This window comes from Erpetoichthys calabaricus, chromosome 17 (assembly GCF_900747795.2).
Source record: "Erpetoichthys calabaricus chromosome 17, fErpCal1.3, whole genome shotgun sequence".
NCBI lineage: Eukaryota > Metazoa > Chordata > Cladistia > Polypteriformes > Polypteridae > Erpetoichthys > Erpetoichthys calabaricus.
The window spans coordinates 38,267,293-38,285,402 of NC_041410.2; the positions used below are offsets into that span (position 1 = coordinate 38,267,293).

General features: G+C 36.8%; 1 protein-coding gene across 1 annotated transcript in view; it reads right to left on the bottom strand.

Moving 5' to 3' along the window:
• The window catches only part of ntrk3a (neurotrophic tyrosine kinase, receptor, type 3a), a 948,732-nt gene that overhangs the window by 51,289 nt on the left and 879,333 nt on the right, over nt 1-18,110 (bottom strand). The window contains exon 14 of the mRNA XM_028822657.2: nt 10,890-11,133. Within this exon, the coding sequence (XP_028678490.2) occupies nt 10,890-11,133 (244 nt within the window). The remainder of the gene's footprint in view (nt 1-10,889; nt 11,134-18,110) is intronic.

Here is an 18,110-nt window from a genome sequence, read left to right on the forward strand (position 1 = left end):
CAGCAAACTGTAGCAACATCTTGCTAAGAACACCTCACAAGATGCAGATTAGGTATTTTTCCCAGAAGCCCTTGGTTGCCCTCATACATTTGTAGACTATAGTTTGACATCCTTGTTCTAAGAAAATAGGCATTGGTAATCAGATTTGAAAAGGAGAAAAAAAATCAAATTAAAGAATTATTTCTAGGGCACATGCAATGCCATGTGACGTTTCTGTATTAATTTAAAGAACAAGCACACTCTGCATAGAAAATAATGAAATAAATTTCCTTAAAAGCACTTGAAGACAAAGATGCTGTAACAAAAGGAGACACCAAAATCTGTTGTCCACAAATTCTTCAGGCCATGCAGACTCAAGAAACTCTGACACGCCTAAGATGTTGTCCAGAAGAACTTTGAGGCATACATGCTGACTGATACATGCCCTCAATATAAAAAGACTCCAATATTCCCGCAAGACAGAAAATTCTGCCCAGAGTTACAGAAAAATGTCATCAGATTTCAATGTAATCTGTCTGTTTGACTGTTCTATTCACAGTGACACGCAGAAGAATAGATTATACCACTCACAAAATGCGGAACTATCACATATGAGGATACAGATTTGTTCAAATACATCAAAAACAATGCTATCTGTCCATGTATTAGTTGTAAAAGGAGTTAGACAAGCCAGACACAGACAGAGTCCTGGAGACCTCAGGCAACAAGCCACCTCCCTGCTATTGGCCCATTCCACAGCTGAGTCAATGCAGGGCCGGCCAATCTGACTAAAGGACCCTTTTACCTGATGATTCCAGGGTCCTTTTTCCGACTTATCCATGGCAGTATAATTAATAAATAAATAAATAATACACACGAAGGATTCATTGTGACAACATTTTACCACAAAAATCAATCTTGCTAAAATTCATGCACAGTAAGCAAAATGACCATTTCTTTATCAATATTCCATTAATTTTGAGAAAAAAAGGTGCAGCCTTAGGGAAAATATCTGCCATAACATTCTCCGGATGGCAGTGTTTCCATCTGATAGCTGTAACCCAGTAGTACAGTACATTCTATTCTCAAAAACAATCCAGTCCTGGATCGCGGGGACCTGGTGCCTATTCTGGCAGCACTGGCTATAATTATAGAAAGAAACAGGCCGGGACAAGGCCCCCATCCATCATAGAGCCCACTTGAACACACATGCACACCCACATTTACAGAGGCTAATTCTTAAACTAACATATTTAGCTTTGGGGGCTTGAGTAGAAAAAACAGAGCCCTCAGAGGAAAATTCATTGCATACAGAAATAACAAATAAACTCTACACTAACAACATCCAAGTATGGGATGCAAACCCAGGAACGCTGGATCTGTGAGTCAACAGCAATAACTTATGTGCCACCATGCCACCTATCAGTAGCACAATCAACTGACAAATGAGGCCAAGGTCTGTTATGAAGGGTTGCGAAGGAACATTTGACCTTTTATAAATGCCTTAACATATCATTAGGAGTTTCCTGACAATGTTGACCACTAAAATTATCTGCTAAAAGTTGTGAACAGTTACCTGCCTTTTAATTTAAAAATAAAATCATGCTTTCATTAAGGTACTGATGCACAAAGCTTAAATACTGCAGGTACCTATAGATATATTGTTAAGATTTACTATATAGTTATCAAGAGGTGACCCCACTCCCTGTATTTCCTACATAGATTTCCTTAAAGTATGTACACCAAAATCAAGTATTGTTTCCACTGAACAATACGTTCTGGTAACTCTTCTCATGAACATTCAATAAACTACAGATGGCAGTTTACCAAATTGGTCTTAATTCCATGCATAAAACAAATAATAAAATAGAAATTGGTTATTGTCTGGCTCTCACACATCAGGGAAGATATATACAATAGAGTACCTTGGTGTTTGGGACAGGCCTAGTGCAGCGTTTCTGCCCAAATTAACAAGTAGCACAGCCCACTGTGTCTCTTTTTACATCATAGAGATAGTTACAGTATGTCTGTAATGCAGTTGTTCCACTGGAGCTCAGGACAGGCAGTTTGATTCTGTTCTTGGATTGTGTATGAGGGAGGGTGCTATGAACAGGGCCAAATGCCTTTTCATGTTTAAATCTGAGAATGATTCATTAAAGTAAAAAAAACACAAAGCTGAACACCTTTAAAACAAAATCTATCTATCTATCTATCTATCTATCTATCTATCTATCTATCTATCTATCTATCTATCTATCTATCTATCTATCTATCTATCTATCTATCTATCTATCTATCTATCCTTCAGTTAGTCATTGCTCACTCCTCTGTCCCCACTATCCAAATGATATACACTTTAGCCACAGCCAATGTATCTCCTTCTTTTTTAACATATCAAAATATATCAACAAACAAACATATTCTATCTATCTATCTATCTATCTATCTATCTATCTATCTATCTATCTATCTATCTATCTATCTATCTATCTATCTATCTATCTATCTATCTATACAGTTTTTTGGCAACATATTTGCAAATAATAATGTACATGTCAGTGTTCTGAGCATTATGATCCCCAAGCTGGCATGCGAGGTATCTTTTTACTGCTGTTCTTGCATAAAATGTTCTGCTATGTAGTTTTCTTGCTAGCATTTTGTGTACAGGTTAGGTACTTTATATTTAATTACTTCACTATAGGGTACATTAGCCTTATTTCTACAGTACAGTCATTCAGCAAAGGATTCAGCAGAAATGCTCTTTCAGGGAATAGCTAAATACAGAATAGCTTAATGAAAACTGTTTTTATTTGTACATTTGTATGATTGTGTTTATGTCTGTTATATCCATGTATAATTAAGCAGACTTCACCACAGAGGTTTAGCATGCATGCCAAACAAAATGACTGCAAGACATTTTCAACAAACAGAAAGCAATTCTTTTTTAAATTAAAAAGATTTTTTATCCATTCAATTCACTGGGGTACATTACTGAAATAGGTTTGTTAATTAGCTGGGCTCCATTCACAAACAGAATAACGATTGGCTGCATACTGAGGCAAATGCCATGGCTATCACCTTGGTTGAGTGGCAAAACGATCACAATTAGCATTCACTGGGAAAATATCATAAAATAACAGACTGTAATTATCCACATAATTCCACCTGATCATGTTTCCATCACAAGCAGCTCTGTTAAAAGACAAATTAAAGACCTTCTCATTGGAAAATGAACAGGAGTAAAGCACATCGTTTTTCACCCTGCCAGGGTAATTATTGGATTAGTCAAAGTGGGGATCAGAAATAGAAGAGAGAAATGGATTCATCATCTCAGAAGGGAATCTGCCACACTAGGTATTTGAAAGCCAGAATGCATACTCATCAGGCTGGGACCGTTCATTTGAAGGCTGGAGTTTAAGAGGATTTATTGAACTATGGTGTAATTTTGTACTAGCAAATCTGAAAAAGAAAAATCCTGCTCTATAATAATGGTTTAGGATAAAAGAACAAAAATTACAAATATTTACAGTACCTGAGAGGTGGATGCCATTAGTTTCTATATGCCGATTATTTATATTTCCTTCAAGTAGTCAATGGACACCTGAAATTACATTGGGGTTTCTCTTTTCACACAGTGGACATTAAGTGATGATGTTTTAGTATGTGAGTAATTTCTAAAATAAGGAGGAAGACTTTAATAGGGTTTAATAACCTTGCTTGCTATTGAAATCCCAAAATGACAATGCCTAAATTGCCCAGGTCCCTTGTGAACAACTCCAGGTGTAAATGATTATTACAGTTTTATTATTTATTTGGCAGACAACATTATGCAATTATCTACTGATTCAAATGATCAAGTAATTGATCCTACCATACATGGTCTGTACTAATGTTTTGTAGTAGGGGGAACCAAGGCCTACTAAGGCATCAAAGTTTGCCAGGCACATACCTTCACTCACGTATACCACTTTCAATTCCCACTAACATAGCAAAATGTCCTTACTTTGTGGGGGAAAAGTGGAGTTCCTGGAAGAAACCCAAACAAGCAAAAGGAAAAAGTACACATGAAAGGTGCCACAGCAAGGAGCGAAGCACTAGGACTTTAAGCACCATGAAACATTAATTTTAAATAATATTAAATCTATAATATGTTTTATCTGTTTGCAAATTAGTTATTGTACAATGCTTTGTGAAAATTACACCAAGCTCCTTCATATAAATGTAATAAAAGCATTTTTTTAATTAAATCTCAAAGATATTGGAAGACATCTTTTCAGCAAAAAGTATGTCACAGTAATGGGCATAATGGAATATCCGTTTTCAGGGAACCGTTGGCGCATACTTAATCAAGATAATAATGAGACTCGGCACAACAACCAACTCCTTTTGCTTCTTAAAAATAACATGTCTAGTTTCATAAAAGCAAATCTTTAAAATACATTCAAGATGCTCAAAGGAGTAAACTGTAAAATGTGTATTACAGTGTTTTGATGACAAAATAAACATCTTCATACCAAAGCCTAAAATTATCACTTCTAACAAGCAGAAATTGTACTGATGGAGTCTGACGGTGCAATCACAGGCTACGCTGGATAAATAGTATAAATTAATGTTTATAGTTTACTTATTTTTTTAGATTCTGCATGTAATGTTGGATGAAAAACTCAGAATGGTAAGTTTTATCAATGCTGTGGTAATTTGCAAAACATTTCTCCTAAACTACTCAATAATATCTAATTTAAGACATTTTGGAATAAAAGCACAGTTACAGAGTGAGAAAAAAATGATTCAGATATCTTTGTCACTAAACCATCTGGTTATTTGGGTGCACTGATGCTGTGATGTACAGCATAAGACCTGCATGAGTACACACAACTGTTCTTAACATATGTGACACTAGTTGTATGTACTGAGTGATACATATGATAACATTAAGCAATAGCGAAATACTATTTTATCCCATTATTTCCATAAATGTTTACATTTTCAGGACAATGTTGTATTTTGATCAGTGCTAGAGATAAGATCTAATCATTAAAGTTGCATCTATCCCGTTATTCATAGAAGTGGCACCTTAGTCACCATTTTGGGAACCATGATTACTGTGTCTAAGCCTGTAATACTCATACTCATGGAATTGACCTTAGATTCAAACTGTGTAGATGCTACAGACATCTCTGTTTAATTTACCGTAGCAGTATTTTGACTCCTGCTTACAAATCCTTTCATTTTGTGTGTGAAAGCTTTGTTTTTTACTCGATTGTTTAAGTATAAATTTAGTATTAAGGCAATGAATTGTAACCACTGCCAATTAATAAAATCGAATTTTTTCAGATTAGCTTTTTATATATAAAATAAAGCTCAAAGGTTCAGAAACAGTGAACTGTAATGACCATCCTAGTTTATGTAGTTTATGCACTTTGAAAGCACGGCAGCCAGCATGCATTTTTTTCATACCTTAATGTGATTACTTTATGCAGCCATAAAAGTCCATAAACTAACCACATTCAGTTTTGACGTGAAAGGTTTAAATGAACTAGCAGTAACACACAGCCTGCAAGGACTAGGCTTTAAAGAGCTCCCCAACACAACTCTTGTGAATTTATTGGGGTGCAGAACCCATAATGCTACTTCTGGATGCTATGGAAGCAACAGCTTTTTCACAGAAGCTTCCATTTATTGCTGTATTTTTCTTGTTTCTGAATTTGTTTTACTAGTCAATAGTCTTATTTAGGATTAGATTTGACCTGGATTCTGGCTTGTTAATGACAGTAGCAACTAGAAATCAGATAAATGGATTTTAAATTTACAGATGAATCTACAATGCATGCAAACCCAGTAGCTGGCTGCACTTCAAACGGGCTGAAAATTTGAATGGACTTATGAAGAGAACCCAAAGGCTGCCTTATGTCTGCAACACCTGGACATGTAAGAGACAACAAGAAAATAAAAACAAATAGTATGAGAGTACTGCGGTGGGTTGGCACCCTGCCCAGGATTGGTTCCTGCCTTGTGCCCTGTGTTGGCTGGGATTGGCTCCAGCAGACCCCCGTGACCCTGTGTTCGGATTCAGTGGGTTGGGAAATGGATGGATGGATAGTATGAGAGTAAAACAAAGGTCAAAAGGTTATTGGAGTAGTCTACAATCCATTCTAATGGGCAATGTTTGATTGCTGTCAAATAACATGGATGGACTGTACAGTCTTATAGCAGGTCGGGACATATACAATGTCATACACGTTCATATGGGAGGCAGATAAATGGACCAAAAGAAGGTAATTTCACGCCAGGTGGTGGGGTGCAATAAACCTTCCTCTTTTATCTCTGGGAAATTCTGCATGATTCAGGCCAGATGACTTCCGGTTCCGCCCCCCCGATGATGTCACTTCCGGTTCACCCCCCCAAGAACATCACTTCTGGTTCCGGGCCCCAATGACATCACTTCCACCTGCCTGCTTTAAATACAAGACAACTTCCTCTGTAGCTTCAGTTCTGTTTTGCAGCCAGGCTTCAAATATAGGGGTGGCTGCCCCAAACCTTTCTTTGTGTGTCAAGGCTGGTCATTTTCACAAGTACAGCACCATTTGTGTTTTACAGAGAGCTGGCATAAACCTGATATTGTTTAAATGCTAGACAGATTTCATCTTATTTGAGCAGACAGAAACCTAATGTGGTGTGGAAAAAAGACAGAAGGGGGACTGGCTATCAATGTGAATGATAAATGGTGTAAAAAGGAGCATATTACTGTTAAAACTACAATTTGTAATTCATGACATTGAAATTCGGGGGTGGCATGGTGGCGTAGTGGTAGCTCTGCTGCCTCACAGTAAGGAGACCTTGGTTTGCTTCCCAGGTCCTCCCTGCGTGGAGTTTGCATGTTCTCCCCGTGTCTGCATGGGTTTGATATGTTTATATTCCTCCGTCTTCAAATAGGGACTTGGCAAAGGAAATGATTCACTCTATCACTAACACTTTGAATATGACTCATTCTGAACCTGCATGTATAATATGTTGAGAGTTAAGTAACTTTGGAAGGAACTATGACACATATCTATCAATTTGTGTCTTGCTACACTTAAAGAAATAACAAGATGAATACTCTATTCAAATGCTAAAGATACCTTTAAATGTAAATTACTGACACCTTTAGGGAAAAGCCAAGCAAAATGACACCTTTTATTGGCTAACTAAAAAGATTACAATAAAAGGTGTCATTTTGCTTGGCTTTTCTCTACATTCATAATGGCTAACATGGTACAACACCCTAGTGACACCTTTAGGCAAATCTGACTACAACCTGATTCATCTCATTCCCTGTTATTAGACATCAACCTGTTATCACCAGGGAATGAGGAAGTGGAGTTTGGAAGCTGAAATGGTACTTGCAGAAACTCGAAGATGACTCTACACTACTGGATGTATTGATAAGGGGGATAAGACGAAGTATAGCGGTCAAGTGGACAACTTTGTTTCTTGGTACAGATAGAATTTTCAGCAACTACACATCAGCAAAAAGAAGGAACTGGTTATGAAGTTGTGCTGCATCAAAGATCCTCTGTTTCTGGTCACTATTCATGTTGTGGATGTTAAAGTGGTACAGATCAACAAGTACTTGGGAGTCCACATTAAAGGCAGGTTGGACTGGTTTCACAACACTGGGGAACTATACAAGAAGGGCAGAGCAGGCTTCTTTTTCTTAGGAGACTGTGTTCCTTTAATGTGGGTAATGACATCCTTCACATTTTCTACAACTGTGTTATGCCCAGTGTGATTTTCAGAATATGCTTCAAGAGAGGCCTACCGAATCAATAAGCTAATTGTAAAGGCAAGTTCAGTTATGGGACACACACTGGAACCCTTGGAGGAAGGAGAGAATTAAAACAAAACTGAGTTCCATTATGAACAATGCTACACATCCTCTTTCTGACACACTAATACTGAGGACTTTCAGCCACAGGATAAATCAAGAGAAATGTGTCAGGAAGTGTTACTGGGGCTCCTTTATAAAGTCAGAAATATGTCTGGATAATGCCTCACTGTGACTGTGGTAGGCAAATCAGAAGTTTTTTCTTTTTAATTTTCTTCCTTTGTTGTCATTCCAGTATGTGTTCAGACTATAGAGTGTATGTTTATATACATATATACTGTATATTTATTTATTTGAAGAGCATCTGTAAAATGCCAAATTTCCTCCTGGGGATGAATAAAGTTTCTATCTATCTATCTATCTATCTATCTATCTATCTATCTATCTATCTATCTATCTATCTATCTATCTATCTATCTATCTATCTATCTATCTATCTATCTATCTATCTATCTATCTATCTATCACATTATGTAGTAGCTTATCTATCCAGAGAAAGTAAATTCAACTGAGCAGAAATACCTCAATCAGAAATTATCTTAGCTACAAGGGAGACTCCACCTAAGCATAACTGATACAAATAATTTTCATAACAGGTTAAAATAGGGGAGTGACTACTGACCATTTACACTTGACTAGGCCGGGTTTATACTTCACGCAATGTGACGCATGTGCCAGGGGACACTCCTGCTACACAAGTGTTTTACTGCTTATACTTGCGCGCATACTTTACTTAAATCTGGAGGAATCCACCAGGTAACAGTGCAAGATATTATCACGGTGAGAACAGGTTCGGCTTCACTGTGTTGTGAACTGCCTGGAACACCCATTAAATTCCGATGACACCTTACCGCAATATCTCTGAAACGGATGTTTAATGATCCCTGGATGAGGCATCAGCTCATTGCAAGGAGAATACAAGCACTCACATACACTAGCGTCAGCCAAACCTGTATATCTTTGGAAGGAAACTGGAGCACACTGTGGAAACCCAGCAGAAAAACATATAAACTACAGGCAGGGAATACCAGCAACATGACTCCCAGCAGGACAGCACCGCTATTGCTCTGCCATCATGTCACCCCCATGTGTGGAATTATTAACAGTATCCATTATTTAAACGAAATTAACAATTTATCTGTAAAATGCAACATACATACTTTAATACACTTCATCATGAAAGTGATATCAAGTATAAGTTTAAGGATTCTAAATGTGCAGAGAGTTGGAATATCATACATTTAATGTGTTCAGTGTGGCGATCTATTGCTGTTTGCTGCTCCTGTCAGGTCAGGAGGAAGCCTCAGAAAAAGAAGAAGGCACAAAAAATGGTATGTGAGACTTTTAAAATGTATCGTGTCATTACGATCAGGAATATGCAACGCTTGAATATAAAAGCACCACGAATGCATCTGTATGTCTGCATTTTGCTTCACTACATCGAACCATTCAACAAACATCGAAGCGCACACATCGAACCTACTAGGATCCGCACAGCAGATTTCTGTCACATGTAGATACTAAACAGAGACTCGGACATTACATTCCATCTTTTATCACATTGCGCCCCCCCGACTTTTTCCTGGTACTGCAACTTGCGCACACGTCACGTTAATTTCTGAGGACCTGCTCAGAGGACGAGTCAAATGAATGCTGGGAATGCGTGGCAGCCATGATGCGTGCGTGTACGCGTTGTGAGCGTGAAGTATAAACAAGCCCTAAGACCTATGAAATAGAAGCATATAATTCAAGAAACAGAAAACCAAGACAGCAAAGGCATTTTGGCATAAACTCTGTATACTAAGAAATATATAAATACTGATGCAGTTTTTTGGATCATAATAATTAACAAATGTGGTCACTACACAACCTGCTTTCAGTTTGTAAGTGCAGGAAAAAAATACGTAAGAACACCATAAAACCCAAAGATAGTTAGATAGATAGATAGATAGATAGATAGATAGATAGATAGATAGATAGATAGATAGATAGATAGATAGATAGATAGATAGATAGATAGATAGATAGATAGATAGATGTTTTCAAAGATGGTTTTCACTGTTTCATTAAAATAAGCCACTCTCAATCACTGGAATGGATTTTAAATCCAGCCGCACATCACCTCATGAATTGCTAGTTGAGTTTCAAGGGAAAAGATGTCAATATCTGTAGTCAGTGATGTGAAGAACTGTGTTCTTGGCAGCTCTGCCCATCAATTCAAAATTACTTTAAAGGGACAAGACATCCTGTACGGTTTAAAATCATCTAACATCTTAGATGTGTCAGTGTCCAAAGCTGGTAGAAAATCTACGAAAATGCCATCCATCATCCAAGACCTTGACAAATACCTTTTGTCTTCTTTGTTGAAATAGCATGAACCTTTCCCAGCAGATTTGGACAAATGCGCTAGTACAATTTTGACTTTTAAAAGATGTCATGTGTCACTCAATGTATAATGTGAAATTTTCCCAAAGAAGACTGCATCTATAAATCTGATTTTTTTTGTTTCACCACAGCATTTTCATTTAATTTGCAATTCATCTGAATTTACGTGACACAATTTGCAGCATGAAATACATTTATTACGCCTACACAAAACATGTTTACTGCAAAGGCAATCATCTAAGCTTAATGGTTTCATTTTATTCCAGTAAAAGGGGTTTTTGTTTCTCTTTTATCCTACAAGTCCAGTATAAGGGATGAAGAGTAGGCAGAACAGTGCAACTGAATCCCTTCAAGCGATACAAATATAATAGGTTAATGTTAAATAAATGTCTGATGCATGACAATGAAAGGGTTTCTCCTAAGGCAAAAGCTGGTCTAGTCATGAAGCTGATGGATAGTCCTTTGGTTTGAGAAGGGAATTATGAGTTCAGAAGGTTACACATATTTTCTCTAAGATAACAAATAAGCATGTTAATATATACCTGGAGGAATTCAAAAATGCTGATAGAAGAGGAACAAAAAGTACTGGCTTGACTTTTTATTTCATGTGCCTTTAAATTAATAAAGAAAGAAACAATACTATTCTTCACGCACTTACCCTGTAATAGTCCGTGCTGTAGATGTCTCGTGACATACCAAAGTCCCCAATCTTGACCAGTAGGTTATTGCCCACTAGACAGTTTCGTGTGGCCAGGTCACGATGGACAAAATGTTGTGATGCTAGATATACCATACCAGAGGCAATCTGTGTGGCGATGTGCAGCATCTGAGACAGTCCCAGCTCTCCTTTGGCCTGGCGAGGTTGGCCATCAACCAGAATCATTGCATCTGGGCCATGAGCTCTAAAGGAATAGATCAGAGAGCAATGTAATTATGATAAAAGATTTTTTAAGAAGTAAAATACACAAATTACACTTTTTTTTCCTACATGTTACAAGCAAGAGATCCAGCTGTGTTCAAATATCTAGCAAGGACACAAGACAAAGTAAGTTTAAGTTTCACATAATGTTTTCAGTTTTGTGTCCACTATTCATTTGATTGTGTTATTTTCTTTTCTCCTAATAAGTAAAAGATAACAGTAAAAAATGGTAATTCAACATAAACTTGAGTAGACCAAAATCATTAACCTTTCCATTCTGCTAAATTGTTTGATGGCAACACATTTCTTTCACTACCTTCATATTAGAAACTTTGTTAAACAAAACCTGCCCAACTTTCCTAACCTCCCACCTACTTCTACTCTGCAAATAATATTGATCAGTCTTGAGGACTCAGACAGCATCTCCATAATATATAAAAACATTTTAAAGTCCCTCCCTTTCAAAGATCCAAGAGTACATTGAGAAAAGGATCTCTCACTCAACATTTCATAATAGGAATGGAAGGTAGCAATGCACAGAATTCACTCGAGCTCCATATGCGCAAAGCATACAATCATTCAACTTAAAATCATCTATCGAGCGCATCTGTCTCGTTTAAAATTGTCCAAAATGTTTCCAGGGCAAGATCCAACCTGCTAACGTTGCAATCAAGTTCCAGTTTCATTGGGTCATATATATTTGGGCCTGCACCAAATTAACATCATTTTGGACCAAAATCTTTAAATGCCTTTCAGACAGCCTTGGTGTCACAATACCTCCTAATCCACTAATAGCTGTGTTTGGTGTACCTCCAGATGGGCTTAAAGTGGAGAAGAACAAACAAACTGTGATTGTCTTTACTACACTATTGGCACGTAGACTTGTCCTGCTCAACTGGAAGAATCCTAACTCTCCTATTTTCAGTCAGAGGGTAACTGATGTTATATACTACTTGAAATTGGAAAAAATTAAATGCTCACTTAGAGGATCTGTGCAAAACTTTTTTTAAAATGTGGCAGGATCTAATTAATAACATTTTAGAATTAGCATTTAAATCGAGGAAGTGGTTTCTCTTCCCCTTTTTATTCTATTGATTTACTTACTTATCTTTTCTACTATTAAAGTTTCACCATATTGACCTAGTTCTCTTTCTCATGGGTGGGGGTTAAGTTGACTTGAACCTAGTCTTATAAAATATGACTTGCTTGTATGGAATGTTGTTTAATTATAATAAATTCAATAAAACGTTTAAAAAAAAAAAGAAATATTAAATGGGAAAACTGAGATTACAACCGCTTTATTGTTCGTATCCTTTATTTTCCTAATATTACAAATCTTAACAAGGTGAAAGAGCAATAAAGGAATTCACAACTAATTACAATGAAATACCAAACAGATCTTAATGGCAAGAGCTACCACATCACTATAACTTAAATGCTATGCATGAATACTTTAATATTATGCTGCATGATTTTTAACTTTAGGCAGCATTAACATAGTGGAGTACCATCACTGTAAGATTCTACAGAATTAACAAACTTTTCTGTTGCTGAATTTGCCCTGTACTTTATGGAATTTCAAAGGACTTTTTTCAGAACAATATATGCTCATTCCACTAAGTTACTCTGAACTTTAGCAAATGCTGTGTGGTTGTCATTAATTGAAAGAGGATATACTATAATATAACAGCAAAGCACATCTACATCTGTAGTGAACTGCTTAATCTGAAAAAGTATTTTTATAGGTACTTGTACATTCAACAGTACTTTTTGCATCTCACTCTGCTGATATATCAAAGAAACCAAAGAAACACTCCTGAATTAAGCCAGCAATATCCACATGACTCATTATAAAGGGCAGCTGTGCATAGCATGAAATGCAGTCGTCTCATCTACTTGCCAAAAAAAGATGTTTTGACGTCATCCTTGATCTCCTAGAGAAGCATCAATAAAATCATTTTTTGTGGACTGTGACTTGCTAGAATTTTAGAACACAACGACACAGTGATCTATCAAGATATGTGCAGACTTTGCAAGCACTTCTGTAGATTCTCTGAGGTAGCCCCTATTGACAGCATCTCCACTCTCATCATGTTCCCCGATTGCTATGGCATGGCAGCAAAGCACTGACATTACATCTATTAGACACATGACTACAGCCCCATTTTTTTTTGATGCTGGGAGCCCTTATTATGTCTTTCGGTCCACCCTGCCAAGTGTTCACAGTAGTGTGCATGCATTTAAATCAGAGGCTTCTTAACCTTTTAAGAATGTAACCCTTTTTTGTTTTCAAACTTTCATGAGATCTACATCCAAAAAAAGTGACGGACGTGAAAAAGGACCACTCTCTTACAGTTTAACAAAACAAAAAAAAAGATATCCCTCTCATCTGCATAATAAATGCGGCTGCTGAGCTGCATATTTGTCACAGGAAGATTTTTGCAATCATCACCCTCTGTCCGCCTCACAACTATGATGCAACTCTCAAGTTAATAACCCCTGACTTGAATACTCCTTTGAATTTTGGTGTATCTTACAAGCCCTTCAAACATCACTAGGGTACAGAACCCACTCCTGACCATACAATGCTGACCTCAAATTCACCACCATTCATGTCCACACACTCAGGACGTCGTAGCACCTTCAAGCCAGCCATTACCTTATTACGCAACAAATAAAGGACCTGTTCTTTTTATTTAACTTCTCAAACAAATTTTTGGTACTGGTCTTCTTTCATTATCTTCTTCTCTCTCTCTTTCTTTAAAACTGAAAGAATAGAATTTCTCCAAATTCCTGCCCACAGCATTTGTATTTCCCACTCAGCTGTAGCTTACCAACTACTGCTCCTGGAACTGCCTACTAGACTACATTGCTACACAAAATAGGATTATTTACAAATGACAAAATCTCTAGTTTTATAAATTAGCAGCAATATGAAGATCTTTCTTGAACTATCTTCAAAAACTGTCTTCTTTACAGTCAGTCAGTCATTATCCATCCCGCTATATCCTAACACAAGGTCACGGGGGTCTGCTGGAGCCAATTCCAGCCAGCACAGGGCGCAAGGCAGGAACAAACTCCAAGCAGGGCGCTAGCCCACCACAGTGCACACACACACACACTAGGGACAATTTAGGATCACCAATGCACCTAACCTGCATGTCTATGGACTGTGGGAGGAAACCAGAGTACCCGGAGGAAACCCACGCAGACACTGGGAGAAGATGCAAACTCCATGCAGGGAGGACCCAGGAAGCAAACCCAGGTCTCCTAACTGCAAGGCAGCAGCGCTACCACTGCGCCACCGTCTTCTTTACACAATCCACTAATTTTCTTTGGGTTCAATAAATACATAAATAAATAAAGAAATAAATATATTTATTGGTTAATAAATCAATAAAGAAATAAATGTATTTATATATAAATAAATTGGGTACATTTAGTATCATATATTATATCATATATATCATATATTGGCAGTTTCCATTCAGGAAGTTATTAAAAATGACATTGTATGAAGGCTTCCTGACTAATGAAAGTTAACAATGTTATTGTATTACCTAAACTGTTTTTTCCACAAAAATCCATTGATGCTGGGGGTCTCTGTACTTCAATAGGCACGTCAGTCTACATGAAATAAGCAAGTTGCAGCTTCAGTTCTGTGTCAGGAATTCTGCTTGTGGCACCCTTGGTACCAGTGTAGTGACGTCCCTTTTAAAGACCACACTTTATTTCGAAATAGGATAGTAAACGGAATCTTACCCATTTTTAACAAGGCCTAAATATGTATTGCTGCTTTTTCTACATGTCTAACAACAAAAAGGAGGCGTGCATTCCTAAATGGAGATAATGACACTCTGATCAAGGAAGGGAAACTAGCTGGTGCTTGAGCCACTGCAGCCACTTCTATGCACGAGTCCTGGATCCTTGTTAAAACCGATGTCTATAGTAAGATTGCGTTGAATTGAACATTGGAAACGAATTTGTGTCATTCTGACAAAGCCTGATGTTCTCAAATTATAAAAAAAAAAAAAGAATATCGGCACACTGCACGATAACGTGCAGTGAATACACTTGACTTATAGTTTTCATCCTCTTTCTCTGTACGTTTAGCATTCATTAGGTTGATGCGCTTGCTACTTCATGAGCAGCTCTTGTTTTCTCCACCCTAGCGGCCCGTTTCTTCTCTTCTTCCATCATCATCATTTCACGTTAAAACTGATTAAGTCAGTTTTTGTGTTGCAATTACTTAGTACGTTTTTCTTAATTTTTCACTTAAGCTAGCACTCAAGAATGATTTAAGATATGAAGAGGTAGAGGAAGTGATGGCGAAGGTGGTAGCAATGATGCCCTCTAGCTATCTGCCTCAAAAATGATCTGAGATATGGAAAGTTTGGGGAAGCGAAGGTGGTAGGGATGAGATTGGCATCTGTACACATGCGCTGCACTGTTGCCCACTTGCAAGAGTTGATTCTGCAATAAAATAAAATAAAAATCATCACCCCGAAAGCGGAGTGTACAGGTCACGTAGTATATGAGTACTAAAATTTCAGGTCAATAGGTCAAACGGTTTGCGAGCTACAGGTGATTTAAAATCCTGGACAGACAAATGGACAGCCACGGTAGCGTATTATATAAGAAGATGATAAATTAAAACAACTGATAGATGCTCTTAGACAAAAGGAGGACACTCTACCAAGATAAGTGACTTGTCAGTTTGATGCAAAGTAGTAACAATTATCATTAAACCATTCAGCTATAAATTTAGGTTACAGTACGTGGCAATACCCGACACTGTTGTTCAGCAGTGAAAAATAACGGAACTATGAAAGGAAAAAAATAATATTTTAAACATATCAGTGTTCAGTGCAAGAAGTGGCAAAGAAATAACAGCACAATACTAAAGCTATAAACAGCACTACAATTTAGACTCCATGTAAAGTATTTTTAAAATGCCCATGCATAAAAAGTGTGTGAGGCGGGAATAGAAATATAGAGTACAACTAAAGGTGAAAAACATCAGGTACTACTGGATGTGTGAAGGATTTCTAAGAAGATGCAAGACAAGAAAGAAAAGTTGTTGCCCTAAAACAAAATTGTAAAACAATTTTTCTGAACATATTTTTGAATCATATTTCTCTTTTTATTTGCAAGAGAAAGGCCAAAGTTCAGGTGGGTATTGCTTAATGAGTGTAATAATAATATTTGGATATTTTCTAAAAAAGAATGGTTAGAAAGCATGCATTATATTTCTCAAAGTTTAGTCTAAACGTATGGCATAATCTGTACGTCAACAAATCAAAGGGTCTAGTTACTAAAATTTATTGAAATGTTCAACATCAACATTTGATTTGTTTTCTTTTAGGCCACTACAACCCATTCCAAAATGAGTCTTTCTTTTCCAGCCCAGCTGATATTTATTTGTTGTCCATTCTTTCCTTTTCATATTATTGGTATTAATCTTATTAATTTTAATTGGCTATGATAACAGCAACAGCAGTCTAATAATGAGCCGTCTTGCTTCTGCGTCTTTGAACTTTGAATACAAATTGAGTGACAAGAAAAAGCTTTGGTTTGTTTTTGCAGAATAATACACAGTACAATGAAATGCCACACAAACTTCGGTCTGACCGCTCATCAAGAAAGGCTTTAGCTGCATGTCCCAAAACTACTCATTAAGTGACTTCCCCTATGGCAACTACTTTCCGAGAAAGAAAATATTTTGCTTATTCTCAGAGCTTGTTTAGCCATCTGCTTACTCTCTTGTCTTTGCAGACAGAAACTTCAACCGTACTTAATTATTTGCATTTATTTATTTATTTATTTACCGTTCACATCATAGCCTTTAAGTGCTCAAATCTACTAATTGTGCTTTTAATTGATTGTTTTTTGAGATTTGATTGCTGCCATTGTATTACACAGAAGTGTGGCGTTATCAGATAGATTCCTTTGATGTACTATCCAAGAAATAAAGCCAATTGTAATATCATCAAAATCAATAAAAGAAAATTACATTGTAAAGCAAAATCACTGCACCATTCCATTTAATGGGCTCAGGAGTATTTTGCACTCATTCCCTTCTGGAGTAATCAAGTGCTGTTTTATTCTACATTAAAAAATGAATACAGGCTTTAACTTAAATATAGAGCAAAATTAATAATTACAGTATTGTGGGGGTAAGAGTGTGTGTTTTAATTAAAAGCCCTTTAAGTCGACGGAGTGGCAAGGGCTACTAATAAGGATGTCCAATACTTTATTACTGTAATAAAATACATTTTGTCTGTAATTATATATGCATTGAAGTTTTATCTCTCAGATACTCCCAAGCCAGAATATTATGTTCAAACACTGGATTTAGGCTCCATAACACTCCAGCTAGAAACCAAGACATGAGTTTTATATTATTATGCACTGAGGTGTCCATTCAGGCTCTCAGTCAACATTTATTTAATGCATATATCATATTTATGGTCATACGAGTGATGACTTTCCCTTTAACTCTGAAGAAGCATAAAACAGGCACTGATTTTTTTGTTTTTTGGCTGAAAACATCGGTGCATTGATTTATACAAATAAAACAATATCTGCCATTCCCCAGAAGTATTATACAAACACTTGAGCAAAAACACACTTATCTCTATTTGTCACATTAGTGCAAAAAACTCCAGGATGTTAGGTTTATACACCGCTAAACCTGTTGACAAGTGCTACTATAAAAGCTGGTATTGCTGGCCTTACCTGAACGAAGATGTTTACCAGATGGAAAGACCCATCTTTTAAGTGCCTTCATTTTGACAATAGTGCCATATGCAATACTGACTGGTTTCCATCCATGTGATCACACAGACAAGACAGTAGTCAAATATTGTTTCTCTCAGAGTCTTTTTTTAGATACTCCCACTGGTTGTTTAAATCGGTTTTCATTTGTTCATTTCATTTGTTCATTATTGAACATTCGCT